Here is a 16777-nt window from a genome sequence, read left to right as displayed (position 1 = left end):
TCATTGAACGTAATCATAAAAAAAAAAATTATCCTTATCTAATTTTTTTTTTTTAATTTTCAAAATATTTTTATAAAAATATTTAAAAAAAACATTACAGTAGTGACTAATAAACTGCCTTGAAATGAAAGCACAAGACACAAACACACACATACACATATATATATATATATATATTTGTCACTATAGTACATAATGAAATATCTTACTAATTACTGATTACAAATGGCCTGTTTGAAACATAATTATTAATGTAAAAAAAAAAAAAAAAAGAGAAATGAATTAAATTAATTAGTAAAATACAAAAACATCGAAGTATATTAATAGAGGTCATTGAAAATAATATTGAGATTCATACTGTAATTCCTTGAAGCTTGTTGACCTTGGTCTCAAAATAATACATTGAACTAATCAAAACATACTTTACCATCATTAAGTACTTCCGCATTTAGATTATAACTAAAAATACTTATCAGTTGTTTGTAAACAAGCCTCCATTTAGTTTGAACTCCTTTCAACCCTAAAAAGTAATTTTAATTATTGAATGCAAAAAGAAAGTAAGCTTTTATAAATACAAAGTCTCAACAAAGAAATTTTGAGACAACAAAAACAAAATCACAAAAAAAAAAAAATTTCTCAAAGCTTTACGTCAATGATAACGATAAAAATACAAACAAAATGTTAATACCGTATAAATATTTATCGTTATCATTTGATAGTATAATTTTTATTTACTTTAATTTAAAAAAAAAATAAATTCTCATCATTTCTCAATGTCCTTTTATTTATATCAATTATTTTGTCTCATGACTCATACATTATCAACTATCAGTCGTGAAACAATTGTAAAAATAAACTGACTCAATAATTTATGTATTTAGAGTTACGGGACGTAATTTTTTTTTTTTTTTTATAGATATATACATGTACATGTACGGCTAATAAATGTTTACATTGAGTAAAAAGTAATTTTTTTTTAAAAAAGTGTAACCTGAATTAAAATATTGTCGTGTATTTTTCTACTATATACCAAAGATTTCTCTCACGTTGATCGTATTTTATCTCTAATCATTCTACTTTACTATTATTTTTATTTATTTTATTATGTACCAGTTAATACATGTACTCGTAGATATCGACCCTCATAGTATAGATGTTATATTAAAATATATTCTAGAAAATTCGCGTAGTAATACTAACAATCTCGATGAGCTACGACGCATTTCACTTATCGACATGCGCAGAATCCGCGTAACCGTACCTTCCAGTTCTTTCTACACGATATAATTTATTTAAAAAACTATTAAAATCTTAATTTATTATGAAAATAACATGAATATAAAAAAAAACCTTAATGTCAAACAATTATTTTAAATAAAAAAAATACAAATCTTTCATTGAAAATTGAATTTTAAAGTTTATTTGAAAATTTTTACTGAATTAAAAACTGCGCGCATGTTTATTACTGCGCATGCCTGACTGTAGCGCGGTTTATATAAAACCGATTGAACTGATGCGCAGCCAAACAGTATCTGAAAAGCAACTACAAGTGACAGTTATCAAGCGATAGTTTAAAACGCAAATTTTTCTTTGTGAATTGTATTGATAAATTGTGAATTATGTCTGATCCAGCAACATTCACTGACGAATACGAGCATTTCAATTACGATTACGACAAGTACATATTTTCTAAAAACGGTGGTAAACAAAGGAGTAAACGGGAAGTAAGCGAGCACACAAATCATTTTGATCCAAACGGACATTCTAGAAAAATCGTAACAAAGTTACACAATACTGAGATGAATAAACGTAATGTCAATAAAGCCAAGGCATAAAAAGGTAATTTTCTTAACTCTATTTATTTATTTCTGTATATCAATGTTATTATTATTTATTGATAAAATTGTTATGACGCTGTCTTTAAAATGGCTGCCAAGGTCATGAAATTGCGACGTAGTAAATTGATATATATTTTTTTTTTATCTGTTGCAGTCGTGTTCATTTGTGTGTTCATATTTTTCGTATTAATGAAAATTCAGCTGGTATTCAATTAATATAAAAATAATAGGCACGAGCTGATTCATCAACGATACGAAGATTACCTGGACATAGCATTTATTCACGAGTCATTTTTAATAAATATACATCTATTATTATCCATTACTCCCGAGTTCAACGTTCTTTGTGTGAAGTAAACATAAGTTATATAAACTACGACTTATTATTATTATTTTTTTCTCATTGTATTTAGACTTCGGAGGAATATTTATAGACACTTAGTGTGCAACATAATTATAAATTGTCACGGACGATTGTATATTTTTTTTAAACAAATGTTTAAAATCATTCTCTAATGTTTAATTATAATGATAATTAATATTATTCACTGCTTTGGAGTATTTACATTTTTTTATGTGTGATAGTAAATAAGTCAAATTTAATTATTTTTAATAATTTTTTTTTTTTTTTTTTCCCTGTCAAAATAAGTGTATGAGTAAAAGTATTACCTCAATAAAAACAAACAAAAAATGAATAAAAATGATGTTTTATTTTTTTATTTATTTATATTTAATTTAATTAAACTTAAGAAAATTAGGAAAAAATTATTTTTTTAAATTCAAATTAGTGTTATAATACAATCCTGTTGTAAAAAATTTATGATGACGTAGATATTGAATAAATGAGATTTCGTAATTGGATTAAATAATACAATAAAGAAAAGCTTTAATAAACGTGACCTTAGACAACAAACATAAAATTGAAAAAGTATGAAAAGTAAGTAAATATTATCAGCATGACTTTTGTAAACATTACTTGTAGTTGTTAAATGTTTAGTCGTTTTTTCCTCAATGGGACTTATAATTTACTACAATAAAAATGAAGTTTAGTTGACCATTAATTAAATATATAAATTAGAAATAAACACATTTTAGTCAGGCAACACTCAACGTGATTAAATTTATTATTACAATCAATACTGGTTGCATACTAGCGCTTAAAAATAAAATAGTCTACTTATTTTTGGTATAAAAAACTTATAGTAAAAGTAAAGACCAGCTTTTTCTATTTACAATTAAATTAGTAGAATATTTATATGAAAATATAATTAATTAAATATTTTTTAAGAAAATTGAAAAAAAAAAAAAAAAAAAAAAAAAAAAAAAAAAAAAAAAAAAAATGAATGCCTCATTTTTTAAAAAGGGCTGTTGTACATATTTCTTTAAATCTACTTTTTTTTCCTTGCACGCAAAAGTTTATCGAACGACACATGTTTCTCCGTTCCTCTTTTACGTAAATAATAACGATGTCCAGTATTATTTCTGTCATTAACACCATCCTCATCATCGTCACTATCATTATTATTTTCATCACTATTATCATTTTCTTTGACACCATCATCATCATCACTACCACCACCATCATCATTATTATTATTATCACTTTCATTGTCTTCGGCACTATCGTCATCAACCTCGTTATCACTAATATCACCAACATCAATTATAACTGTGTCATCATTATCTTTATTTTCATCATCTGTTTTACCACTATCGTTTTCATCATTACTATTATTATCCTCATCGTTATTATCATTACCATTATTATCATTTTCATCAGCTTCGGTACCATCATCATCAACCCCATTATCACTGGTATCACCATCATCAATTATACCTGTGTTATCATTATCTTTATTTTCATCATCTATTTTAGCACTATCATTATCATCATTACTACTATTATCTCCATCTTGTAGACTATCCACATCATTATCATTATCCTCATCGTTATTATCATTATCATTATTATTATTTTCATCAGCTTCGGTACCATCATCATCAACCCCATTATCACTAGTATCACCAACATCAATTATACCTGTGTTATCATTATCTTTATTTTCATCATCTTTTGTACCATTACCATTATCATCATTATTATCGTTTTCATAATCTTGTAGACCAACCACATCATTACCGTTGGTCACATTATCCTCATCATTATTATTATTATTATTATTATTTTCATCAGCTTCGGTACCATCATCATCAACCCCATTATCACTAGTATCACCAACATCAATTATACCTGTGTTATCATTATCTTTACTTTCATCTTCTTTTGTACCACTATCATCATCATCATCAGCATTATCCTCATCATTATTATTATTATTATTTTCATCAGCTTCGGTACCATCAGCATCAACCCCATTATCACTAGTATCACTAACATCAATTATACCTGCGTTATCATTGCTATTATTATTACCACCGTCTTGTGGGCCATCCACATTATTATCATTACCATTATTCTTTTCATCTTTGCCACCACCATTATCATCATCATCTTTAACACCATTATCACGATTATCACCATCATCTATATCAATACCAGCATTTACTGAGACTTCCTCGATAACTTCCATACCAGATCTTTCATGAACAATTTCAATGTCCGATGATAAATTAAATCCCACCTCAAAACTGTCGGATTCTCTGATTCTTTCTGTCTCCATACTTGTAGATAAATTGGGTACAAGTGACATGCTTCTTATTATTATGCTGTACCCGAAAATTTCAACCATCCCTTCAACATGTCCAAGTTTTAACACTGAGCCATGAGTAAGCTGGTATCTCCTTCGAGGCAAAATTTTTTTCTGAAGCAAAAAAAAATATAATTAATTGATATCTATTTAAAAACTAATAAATTACATACATCATCTATTTTTTCATCCCCGGACCGTCATAATTAAAAATAATTACATACATTATCAATGAACGTTGAGTTTGTAGAATTTAAATCCGTTATGAATATACCCGCATTTCTCACCTCCACGTTTGAATGAAACGCCGACACTGACTATAAAAAATAGTAATTATTATTGAAACATTAATACATTAATTAATTAATTAATTAATATTCTTTGTCTAACTTACACCATCATTCAAATGGACATCATTCTTGTGGGAACGACCGATGGTAGTGTTTCCCAATTGTAAATGGTAAATTTCTCCATTGAAAGACAAATTAGCTATCTATAATTTTATATTAACCACTTATATTAATTCACTACTCAATAAATAAAATTACAAACAAACATTTTAAATATTTCATACTTTTGTATCAGGAGCTGACTTCCTATTTGTTATCACCACAGTTGGACACGTGGAATTAAGGTCGTTGTGAACATTTTGAAACTGATTCATCGTTGATTTAATTAATATGATACAAATCAATAGTTTATTTAACTATTACTGGATATTTATTGTAATAAATAATTAATTTTTAATTTATCAAATACAGGACCAACCACTATCTGCTGAAGTAAAACAAAAACTGAAGGCTATTGAAGAAAATGAAAAGAAATGTACATTACTAGCGCTTGAATAAGCGAACAACAAAGAATTAAAAATCTAAACATCGAAGACCTTGGATGAAAATTTACCCCACGTTCAAAAAAGCGCGCGAAAAATTTTATAATTCAAATATAATCATCCCAGTTCCGTTTAAAAATTATTTTTTATAAATTATATGCCAAAAAACGCTTAAAATTTTTATTATAGATTTTAAACAGCAAATTTTATTTAAATCTTTATAGAGTAGTGTGACCAATAGCGGGACCGCTACGGTAATTTTGAAGTTTCAGTGAAGAATTTAGTTATAAAATAGTAGCATATTAAATTTAATAAACGTAAAAACATCTGAGGGATTTTTAAAAAATTAATACAAGTATAAAAAAATAAAAATAGGGGAAAGTCGGGAAAACTCAGTAGTGGGACAACTAAGCCAACAATACATAATATATGATAAATAATTTTCTGATGGATTTGGATATATCTAAATAGCACAGAGACAACTTTAAGATGTCATAAAGATGTCTTTTAAAAGGACAAAATAAATTTATTTTTGTCTCAAAGCCAAGTTCTTTTTATATCAATAAGACATATACATGTTGGTCCTAGGAGTCGTAGAAAATTAATCTTCTGTTTCCCGTCTTAAAAAAATAATTTCTATTAAAAAATCGTTTAGATGACTTATGACAATTATTTGGAATTTACTTTTTGTCGTCTCTTGTGGTCGTTTTTCAAATATATAATTTTTCGGTGGCATAAATTTCTGATTGATTGGTCAACCAATTGGTCCTTTATCAACAGGTCAAAAAACAGCCACAAAACTGCTATCTTATAGATGTCACAAAGCCGTGTGCTACTTGAATATACTTTTTTCGGGTGTACCGCCGATGATCTCGTTACCCTGATTATTGATAAAATATATTAAAAAATAAACAATAAGTAAATTTGGAACAAAATCATCAGTAATCAGCATACACCTTTGATCTTTCGTTAAAATAATAATTAAACAAACTAAAAACAACTGATTTAACAATAAATCCATCTCTTCAGTAAGAAAATAAATAATTATGTCTCAAAAATATTTAATTAATAAAATAAAGTCGCAGGCTGGCGATCGAGTACTTTACCTTAATTACATATAAAATTTACACTATAATATATAATTTATCATGTTAATTAATTTCATAATAAATGAATTCCAGATATTTTTAAATTTCAATTTTAATAAACATTAATTTTTATTTTTTTACATTTCATTAATTATGTAAATAAAACGAACAAAAAAAATATTTATTTATGAATAATAGTTTAACAAACAAGGTAAAAAAACCTAGTACTCGATCAGGGTAATAGTACTCAAAGACTCCATGTATTTGTATATTTATATTTAGTAAATATAGATATACAAATGCATGAGTGATCAGGTACTAGTTCCCTGATCGAGTACTGGGTCTCTTACATTACATAAATTTAATTATAAGTAATTTATATTTAATATAATTTAATATATGTGATTTATAAAAATAATGTAAGTTTAATATTAATTTTAAAATAATATTTAAGTGTAATAATAATTTCTTTTTTTCTTATACTAAATTAATTATATAAATATTAATTTTCATATTATAAAAATATAATTATATTACACTTAAGCCCAATTTTTTGAATTAATGGTATTACTTTTAAAAACTGAGCTTATGTTCCTCTATATTTAATTTTTGTTGAAGAATACCAATTAGCAAAAATTCAGTAGTAACAACCGGAACTACAATATTTTTTGGTATATTTGATATTAATTTTTTCAATTTCGGAACATCTTCATGACAACTGATAATATATGTATTTGGTGACCATGTTTTGGGAGCTCGTATTAAAGCTTTGCCTCCCGAAACTTGTATCATATCTGTAACAATTTATAAATATATAAATTTAAACTTATCAATAAATATTTATGTTACAATATTACAAAAATATAATTTATTACTTTTGAGTTCATTAACGCTCGGTTGATTTACGCCAGCTGTTATAATGAACGTAGTATTATGCAGTAGTTTATTATCTTTAGATTTAATCAAACTCTGTTGTAAATTAAATCGAAATTTAGCTTCAGCAGCTTTATCGTTCAGAATATACTTGTTAGTATCAACGAATTTATTATTTGCAATACTTGCGCTTATCCATTCCTCAGATACTATAGGAACACTGCGTGAAATAGCGCAAATAAATTTCAAAGTTCTGCGAACTTTATCTGTTACTAAAATTGTTCCTGTCATTGGATCATTAGTTATCAATCCACCTAACAAAAAAAAAAAAAATTACACAGATATAAATTATTTTCTGACTTAAATTTATAAAGTAAATATAAAACTTACCAAGTCTTTGAATCGCTGATTCATAATCTTCATAACTAAGACCAGTGAACATTATTTTATATTGCATTTTATCAGCTGGACGAACGCTGTGTCTTGAACGAGCAGAAGTAGATGGAGAATCCATCATACTACTGGCTACTGATCTTTTTGATCTAGTTGTACTGTTCAATGTACTACTTGAGGACACTGTTGACGAAGTAGAAGAATCAAGCAAATTGGTTTGTTCTTGATCAACTTTCTTTGATCGTTTAGCCCCAGTCTTTTTTGTGGTCTCCAATTCAACTGATTTTTCTTCACTACTAGAACTTGCTGATGTATTTTGCAAATTAATTCTATCAATAGCTGTTTTATTTGGTCGTTTAGCAGCAGCCTTTTTCTTTGGCTCTACTTGAGCTTTTTGTTCTTTAGGACCTAAATTGACTGATAGATTAAGCAAATTTATTTCATCAACATCCGCTTTCTTTGATTTTTTAGCAGTAGTATTGTTTTTCTTTTCAATTTGAGACTTTTGCGCTTCTGTAGTTGAACTAACTGATGCTGTAGATGTATTAGACTCGGAGATTTTTCGAGTTTTACGAGAACGCTTCGCAGGTACCGCAACTTTATCTTGATCATCATCGTCCAAAGTATTTTTATCAGTAGCAAATGTTCCGTCAGTAAATTTTTTTGGAAATGCACGTTTTCTTAATGGTTTCTTGTCAGTGACGTCGGAAGTAGTAGCTTTCACATTGAGTTCTTTTTTATTTTGTTTTACATCTTTTTTATTGTTACTTCCAACTCCCTTGAGACCTGTCAAAATTTTTTCTTTATCATTAGCGTCAAGAAGTCGATCTGCCAGTTGTTTTAAACGGGCAAAATCAACTTCACTATCCGATGAAGAATCACTATCATCAAAATTTTTTATTTTAGGTAATGGATTATCCATACCAGTTATTTTTGATTTGGATTGGTCAGATTTTTTTTGTAAATTATAAAAAATACCCTCATCGCCATCACTATCGTCACCTTCCCTTGCTTTTATTTCAGCTTTTTGTTTTTCAAGTATCTTAGAAACTTGAGATATCGAATAATCATCCTCACTATCTGATGAACTAATGGGACTACCTGGATAAGAATCAGTACCAGCTATACGAACTTTGGGTAAGCCTGCAAAAAAATCATCTTCATTAACTGGATCGATCGTTTTCTTACTTTCATTATCAGAATTTACACCTTTTTCTCCATCTAAATCATAAAGAAATTGATTAATTATTCAATTAGAAATTAAATAATACTAAGGGCATTCTCAGACAGCGCCCGCCACTTTTTGAAAATTTTCAATGACTTTCAACCATCATAAGCGTATCAAAATTTTATCAATTGATTTAAAAAAATTGAAAACCTTATTTGAAAAAAGAGCAACGTAGTAGTAATTTCGCCGAGGTATAGATTTAAAAAAAAATTACTTATAGTTGATATCAATTAGGAATTAAACAAAATTTGTTGAATAAATTTTAGCCAACAAAATTTTAAAATTCGAATTATAAAATTGACATGAAGATTTTACTGAAATTTATTTAACAATTAACTCGTTTAACTCCCAATTGATATCAACTGGAAGTAATTTTTTTTTAAATCTATACCTCGGCGAAATTACTACTACGTTGCTCTTTTTTCAAATAAGGTTTTAACTTTTTTTGACAGTTGAAAGTCATTGCATATTTTTAAAAAGTGGAGGGGGGGGGGCTCACTGTCTGAGAATGCTCTTAAAATAAAAATACTTTAATTACTTTTGGCATTTGGTTTGAGTTTTTTTGTCGGTGATTCCAATGCTCCAACGGACTCATCACTGTTCACCGCGACTCCATTTGAAAATCCAGCAGTACCTGGAGCGTAAACGACCTCCTTCGTCAGGTTACGTTGACGATTACTAGTCGATTGTGAATCAGAACTTCCCTGACTATCAATAATTAAATTACTTTTCTTCTTCTTCTTGGAAGACAAACTAGCAAAGTAAACCTCTTGTGTATCAGGTGTCGATGCACGTGAATCCACCCGAGGTTCACAAATTTTTTTATTGTTTCGTAAATTTTTTTTATTATTTTGACTATTGGATTTCTGAAAATTATTAACATTACATGATTTTTCAGGTACATCACTTAAAATTTCCTCAAGCTGCTGAGTTGGAAGCGGCATTGGATCCTCAAGTTCATCATCATTACTACCACCAAACATTGCATCTAAATTTTTAGCTATACTATCATCGTGTAAATTATTATCATCATTTAATTCTGTTTTTTTATTATGATTAATTTTTTTATTATCCGACTGTAAATTGGTATTTTGTTTATCAGTAACTGAATCATTTGACTGCAGATTTGATATTTTATCGAGATTAACTCGAAGATTTTTTAAACCAGATAAACTTTTTTTCCTAGTAACTGATGAAGAAATGGGAGTAGAAGATGCTGCTTTACGTGAGCTCCGACGATTTTTAATTGGACTAATTGATCTATCATCGTCTGAATCACTACTATCAAATCTATCATTAGGTTTTTTTGATTTATTATCAAAATTTATTATCTGTGTTGGTGCATTATTTAAATCATCTAAATCATCATCATTATTTTCAATTTTATCACTCGATTGCTTATCCGTTTGATGCCTCGTGGAAACAGATGATTGGAAATCAACAATTTGAGTTGGCTCTAGATCATCGTGTTGTGTTTCACTAATTTTTTGAGTATCCTCTTCATGATTCTTACAATTTTTATTTGAAAAATCAACAATCTGCGTTGCTGCTAACTCATCGATAACTTCATTAACATGCCTATTATTATTATTATTATTAACTGATACTTTATTATTTTTATCAACTACTTGTTTATTAAGAGGCAGATGTTGGTATAATTCTTCATCATCAGTCTCATCATCATTTCCTTCAGCAAATTTATCATCACTTTGTACATTTATTAATTGAGTTGACGCCAAATCCTCGCAAACTTTATTATCATTATTATTTGTAATTGATTTATTCATTTTTTCACATGCATTATTTTTCAATGACGGAATAATTTGCGTAAGTGCATCAGGATCACAATCAACTTCACTGTTCCGCGGTAAATTTAAATTCGTTGGTTCAGTTGTTACTGTAGTCGGTGGTGTATCATATCGTTCAAGACCCGACGGTTCTTTTTGAATTTTTGATGATTCTTTTTGTCGAGGTGACACCAACTGATTAGGTGTCATATAAATTTCATCATCATCTGTTTCATCATCATTATCATTTGTTCCCATACCAGGTTGTTGAATTTTAGAAAAATCAACAAGCACTGGACTTGGACATGCATTATTTTCTAAATTATTATCATCAACTTTTCCAATCATTAAATTATTTACATCAATACTAGCAGTATTAGAAGATTTTGGTTTTGTAGATTGCAACGATTCGAGATAATTTTCATCATCTGTTTCTGAATCGTCATCCATCTTATCATTTTTTGTTTTACTTTGTTCATTACTATGTGAATTAACCAACGCTTCTTCATCATCTGTTTCCGATCCACTACCAGCCTTATTATTATTATTATTATTATTATTATTATTATTATTATTATTATTATTATTATTATTATTACTTTGTTCATTATTTTTTACATTAACTAACACTTCCTCATCATCCGTTTCAGATTCATCATCTGTCTCAGCAATAATATGAGACTGTGCATTGGTTGATGTCGAAGGTAGATTATTATTAGCTTTTTTACAGACATCATTATTAATAATTTCCGAATTTATTTTTCCATTACTTTGATGAACCGAAGAACAACTTTGCTTTAATTTATTATTTTCATCATCGAGCAGCTCGTCATCAGTATCCGAGTCCTCGACGATTGATGTACTTACGTTTTGTAGCTTCTTACCGCCTTCATCAGCTTTCTTATCATCATTCTTTTGTAAAACCAAAGTTGCTTCCTTCTGAACGCTGATGCTTTTACTGGGAATTCGATTCTATAATAAACAAAAAAACCAATAAATTGTTAACAAATAAAATTATAAAATTATTTTATTAATAAATTGTTTTATTACCTTCTTAAATTTACTTATTGTAATTTCAAACTGTTTATTAATACGCTGTGTTTCACAATTATATATATCATCATCTTCATCGTCTGCATTCATTCTTTGCGTTGCTAAATCATAAAGACTTGAAGCCTCATCAGCTTTTGAATCAATTTTTTGTGTCTCCAAATCATACATACGGTTGTTATGATCCGCCCTACTGATTGGCTGCGTACTCATACAATAAATATCTGATTCATCAGCATCCACTTTATCAGCATCTAATTTTTGTGTTTCCAATTCAAAAATTTCTTTTTTAACTTTATCATCATCCAATTGCTGTGTGTTTACATCATAAATAGAATTAACATTATCTAGGTCTGATGTAGAATTATTTATTTTTTGTGTTTCACAATCAAAAATAGCTGGGTCATTATTTTCATTCGATTGATCAAATTTCTGTGTTTCAATATCATGGATGCTGGTATTTAATTGTTTACGTATTTTATTACCACGAGCATCTCGTGAACTAGGACTACGAATTGGTAATGATGGTTTAGCAAAGACACCATCATCTTTAGCCTCTTGAGTTCCAAGAATTACAGAATCATCGCTGTCTGTAATTGATGACTTGTTACCATCATAACGAATTTTAAGGCCAGGTGCTGGTGTTTCTGGTACAATAATTGAGTCATTGTTGTCTCTGAGCAATAAAAACTGGGCATTAATTACTCCGAAGGTTAATCTTGAACCATCAACTATTTGATAAAAACGATCTGGTCGCAATATTTCCTAAAATAATTTAAAAATAAATTCACTTTAATAATTTATTTTGTTAAAAGTATTTTTTGATACATACATTATTGATTCGGGTTTTATTTGATGAACGTAAATCACAAATATAATAGAAATTTTTCTTAATTTCAATTTCTGCGTGATTTTTCGAAACAGTCTGAAAATAAAATTTTCATATTAAAAATATTTTTAAAATTGTGGGATAAATAAACTAATATGATAATATTGTTAATACATAATGAATATTTAAATAATCAAGGAGGTTAAAGAGCAGTGATAAGTTTATAAAAATTCCAAAAAAAATATGTTACTAGTTAAATAATTGATATTAAGTATAATCGAAAAGGTTAAAGAGTAGTGATAAATTTGTAAAAATATGTTTATAAGTTAATAATTATACCAGGTCTAAATATAAGAAACGATTATGTCAAAAAAAACCGACAATCCTAGTTATAAAATGCATAAACAATTTAAAAAAAAATATTATTAACTTGATTAAACGTAGGGAAGATAAATACTATCAAAAATATTGTGTCATTAACCAGACGATACAGCTATAAATACTGAAAAAAAATTCACAGAAGCATAGACGATTTCCGAATCGTTAAGGATGAAGACTGCTATTCTATTGTGTTTAGTGCCGCTGGCATTGGCAACTTTGGACGTCGACAAGACTCCAGATGGACCAAGATTCGAAACTCCAGCGGGAGGAATCCGAGGTTTCTATGATTACTCCCAGAATGGACGAAAGTACATGGCCTTTGAAGGTATTCCATACGCAAGACCGCCACTTGGAGATCTCCGATTCCGAGTGAGTATTTTTGCTTTATTGGTAACATTGATTTCAAAATTCACCAGCTAAATAAATTGAATATTGCATAGCCTCCTCAAAAATTGAGACCATGGACTGGAGATGTAGTAGCCATCAAAACCGGACCACCTTGCACGCAGTACATTCACACACCAATCGATGCTAAGGAGAGAATCGTTGGTTCAGAAGATTGTTTGTACCTGAATGTTTACAAGCCTGTAACTGAGACAACTAAAAAAATGCCAGTTATCGTTTGGATTCACGGTGGAGCTTTCCAATGGCATATGGAAGCCAAAGATGGCCAATTCACAAGACCTGACTATATTATGGACCGAGATGTTATTTTGGTTACATTCAGCTACCGTGTTGGTCCTCTTGGTTCGTGCTTTATCACTGTCTCCTGTATAACTTCGTCACAATAAATTTTATACTTATAATAATATTTTCTTCTAGGTTTCTTGAGCACTGGAGATGAACACATTTCCGGAAACATGGGTCTTAAAGATCAAAACATGGCCATCCGCTGGGTTAAAGAAAATATCGAAGGTTTGGGTGGTGATTCTGAAAATATTTCCCTCTTTGGATTGAGTGCTGGTGGAGTCAGTGTGCACTACCATTACTTAACGCCTTTGAGTAGAGGACTATTCAAACGTAAGTAAATTTTTTAATAAGAAAATAAAATAAATTAACATTAATAAAATAATAAATATTTTTTGGTTGTGTAGGAGGATTGTCCTTCAGTGGAAATGCATTGAACTGCTGGGCTATCACCGAAGGAGCTCCTGAGAAAGCAAAGAAAGTCGCGATGACAGTTGGATGCCCAACTTCAAACACAGAAGAGATGGTAAAATGTCTTAAGACTCGTCCATACCGCCAGATAGCACGTACAGACATGGACTTTATGCCTTTCGAGTTCAATCCAATGACTCCGTTTGGTCCAGTAGTTGAAAAAACAACAGCCGAGTCACCATTCATTACCAAAATCCCAGCTGACATTATCAGCAGTGGCGAAGCTTATGACGTTCCATGGATCACTGGTGTCGTTCCTGAAGAAGGACTTTACCCTGGTGCTGGTTAGTCTCACACATCAATTCAATTTAAACAATAAGTTACTACTGCACTTCAATAATATGGTTTATGACTTCTCAATAGATTTCTGTGCTGACCCAGTACTCTTGAAAGAATTGGACGCCAGATGGGACACCTTAGCACCCTTCATCCTTGACTTCAATTACACAATTCCTCTCTCCAAGCACTCAGAAGTTGCCCGTAGAATCAGACATCACTACATGGGTGACAAACCAATTGACAAAACCACTGCTATGTCTCTCGTCCACATGATTGGTGATCGTCTGTACGTTGTGGGAGGTGTTAAAGCTGCCAAATTGATGGCTAAAGCAAACAAGAGTCCTGTCCGTTACTACTACTTCACCTACCACGGAGCTGACAGTTTAAGTTATTCTATGACCAGAACAAACGAAGACTGGGGTAAGAATTATCAAACCAACTTATAAGTCTTTCTTTACATTTCTTAATAATTAAATTTCAGGTGTTGCACACGGTGATGATCCTTACTACATTGTTGGATCTCCATTCATGGACCCTACTACAACTGGCGAAGATCGTGCAATGCAGAGAGAACTCTTGGACTTCTGGGTATCCTACGCCACCACTGGGTATGTTAATTGACACTATGACTGTCAACTCAATAATAATATATGATGGATAATAATTTTAATTATACATATAATTATTTAGAACTCCTGATGTTGGACTCGACTGGACACCTGTTGATGCAGCTCATGAAAAATTGGTCTACCTCCATATCAAAGGACCAGGTAAACGTGAAATGGACAAAGATGGTAACTTTGGATACATTAAACTCTGGTCTAGTATTGACTTCAATGAAGACAAAGTTGATGGAAAAAAAATTGAATACTAAATAACCCACTAATGATTTTAAATAACTTATAGTTACGATTTTTTGTACGTGTAAACGAGTGTATTTTATAATGAAAAAGAAATGATTAATAAAAATAATGAAGCATATTTACTTACTAAATCATTAATACAGATGTCACATCCAGGATTACGACCAACTTTATTAATGCCTCTAAAAACTGGAAACTTTTTGTCCCCAATACACAAATTAGCGACCTGAATATAAAATTTTTTTTTATAAAATAAATTTTATTTCACTAACAAATTAGAAAAATTATTTTAAAATAAATATATAATACCTGGTGAACTCTCTTAGGAGTAGTTTGTGATGAATTAAATGACTGGGACGAGGTATCATCATCGTCCTCATTTATTAATTGCGTTGCCGGCAAATCCATCTCTAATAATTTTTATCATTAACAAGTAACTATAAAAAAAAAGTAATAAATTATTATTTAATACCTAATATTGCTATTTATTATTTATTACCGTCGAAATTACATACCACAGACGTATAAACATAAATAACAACGCATATAACCTCTCTTTTTACGGCTTTTGTGTTTTGTGCTGAATTGTTTTGTTTGTAATGTTCCAAAGCGTGCCAGACTGTGCCGGACCCGCCGAAAATTGGCGGCAAGAATGGATTTTAAATTGGCAGCACATTATAAACGGACAAAAAAAGAACTAACTCCATTATTTAAAGCGCGTGTTTATTTCAAATTCTAAAAATAGTAATTTACGCATCTCTAGACAACTGCGTGTGTAAGCCGTACAATTTTACAGCAGTAAATAGCACATGGCCCAATAGGGACGATAACTAAGAAGGATTAAAAAAAAACAAACATTAAAATGCCGTACGATAAAAGTATGCCAATAAATTCTTGTAGACCATATTAGCTATAAAATGCGCTTGTAAATATGATTCATTTTTCCACAAATATGAGTTTTTCCTAAAAATGCTAACAATAAATTTATGTCAATTTAAATATATATACATGGACAAAAAAATATAGGGAACTTCACTTTACAATATGAGTTAAAATTACTAAATTCATTTTGTGAACTTCAAACGTTCAAACACTATTGAAATTATGTAATTTTTAATTATACTCAAGTTAGCCGACGTCCAATAATTTTTGGATTTTTTTTCAAACAATAAATTATTAAAAAAAAAATATTTAAAAAAATTGCACCTGTAGTTTATCAAATTTTCTACATGTGCATTTTTTTAGTTTTAGTTTTTTTTTAAATTAAGTCGTTCAAATAAAAATTCGAAAATTTTGAACTGTCTGCTAACTTCAGAATCATTAATTTTTAGTATCTTGAGAGTTAAATTTTTATTTATATTAAGTAATATTTATTATTTGAGTATGCTAATGAATATAAACTGCATTAGTAAGCTTGACCATATATTTAGTAAAACGTACTATCCAATATAGTAAATTTTACTATATTAG

At 29.3% G+C, this 16777-nt stretch overlaps 4 protein-coding genes across 7 annotated transcripts; 2 read left to right on the top strand and 2 right to left on the bottom strand.

The window, feature by feature from the left end:
* The first annotated feature begins 1515 nt into the window (after nucleotides 1-1515).
* LOC130665480 (nuclear protein 1) lies at nucleotides 1516-2539 on the top strand. Its single transcript, XM_057465901.1, has 2 exons — nucleotides 1516-1839; nucleotides 1993-2539. The coding sequence occupies exon 1, from the start codon at nucleotides 1620-1622 to the stop codon at nucleotides 1833-1835; it is 216 nt and encodes a 71-aa protein (XP_057321884.1). The 5' UTR covers nucleotides 1516-1619; the 3' UTR covers nucleotides 1836-1839; nucleotides 1993-2539.
* A 623-nt stretch (nucleotides 2540-3162) lies between these two features.
* Nucleotides 3163-5392, bottom strand: LOC130665469 (protein PFC0760c-like). The gene is made up of 4 exons (XM_057465883.1): nucleotides 5121-5392; nucleotides 4941-5039; nucleotides 4771-4863; nucleotides 3163-4660 (listed from the first exon to the last, which is right to left on the bottom strand). The coding sequence occupies exons 1-4, from the start codon at nucleotides 5208-5210 to the stop codon at nucleotides 3227-3229; spliced, it is 1716 nt and encodes a 571-aa protein (XP_057321866.1). The 5' UTR covers nucleotides 5211-5392; the 3' UTR covers nucleotides 3163-3226.
* Nucleotides 5393-6748: 1356 nt separating this feature from the next.
* LOC130665459 (putative uncharacterized protein DDB_G0290989) lies at nucleotides 6749-15992 on the bottom strand. Of its 4 annotated transcripts, none has more exons than XM_057465861.1 (10): nucleotides 15823-15990; nucleotides 15617-15744; nucleotides 15435-15533; nucleotides 12630-12722; nucleotides 11798-12562; nucleotides 9499-11719; nucleotides 8942-8953; nucleotides 7730-8875; nucleotides 7342-7653; nucleotides 6750-7260 (listed from the first exon to the last, which is right to left on the bottom strand). In XM_057465861.1, the coding sequence occupies exons 2-10, from the start codon at nucleotides 15713-15715 to the stop codon at nucleotides 7040-7042; spliced, it is 4968 nt and encodes a 1655-aa protein (XP_057321844.1). In that variant the 5' UTR covers nucleotides 15716-15744; nucleotides 15823-15990; the 3' UTR covers nucleotides 6750-7039. The 4 variants fall into 4 exon arrangements, with proteins under 4 accessions (XP_057321845.1, XP_057321844.1, XP_057321846.1 ...); XM_057465863.1 differs by having other exon boundaries at nucleotides 7730-8518; nucleotides 8657-8953; nucleotides 15823-15989; XM_057465862.1 differs by lacking the exon at nucleotides 8942-8953 and having other exon boundaries at nucleotides 6749-7260; nucleotides 15823-15992.
* On the top strand, nucleotides 13141-15425 carry LOC130665472 (carboxylic ester hydrolase-like). The gene is made up of 7 exons (XM_057465886.1): nucleotides 13141-13376; nucleotides 13448-13754; nucleotides 13830-14027; nucleotides 14102-14449; nucleotides 14529-14864; nucleotides 14926-15052; nucleotides 15135-15425. The coding sequence occupies exons 1-7, from the start codon at nucleotides 13176-13178 to the stop codon at nucleotides 15316-15318; spliced, it is 1701 nt and encodes a 566-aa protein (XP_057321869.1). The 5' UTR covers nucleotides 13141-13175; the 3' UTR covers nucleotides 15319-15425.
* Nucleotides 15993-16777: the final 785 nt, after the last annotated feature.

Source organism: Microplitis mediator, chromosome 3, assembly GCF_029852145.1.
Source record: "Microplitis mediator isolate UGA2020A chromosome 3, iyMicMedi2.1, whole genome shotgun sequence".
Taxonomy (NCBI): domain Eukaryota; kingdom Metazoa; phylum Arthropoda; class Insecta; order Hymenoptera; family Braconidae; genus Microplitis; species Microplitis mediator.
The sequence above is the reverse complement of the archived record's forward strand: the minus strand, read 5'-3'. Positions and strand labels throughout refer to the sequence as shown.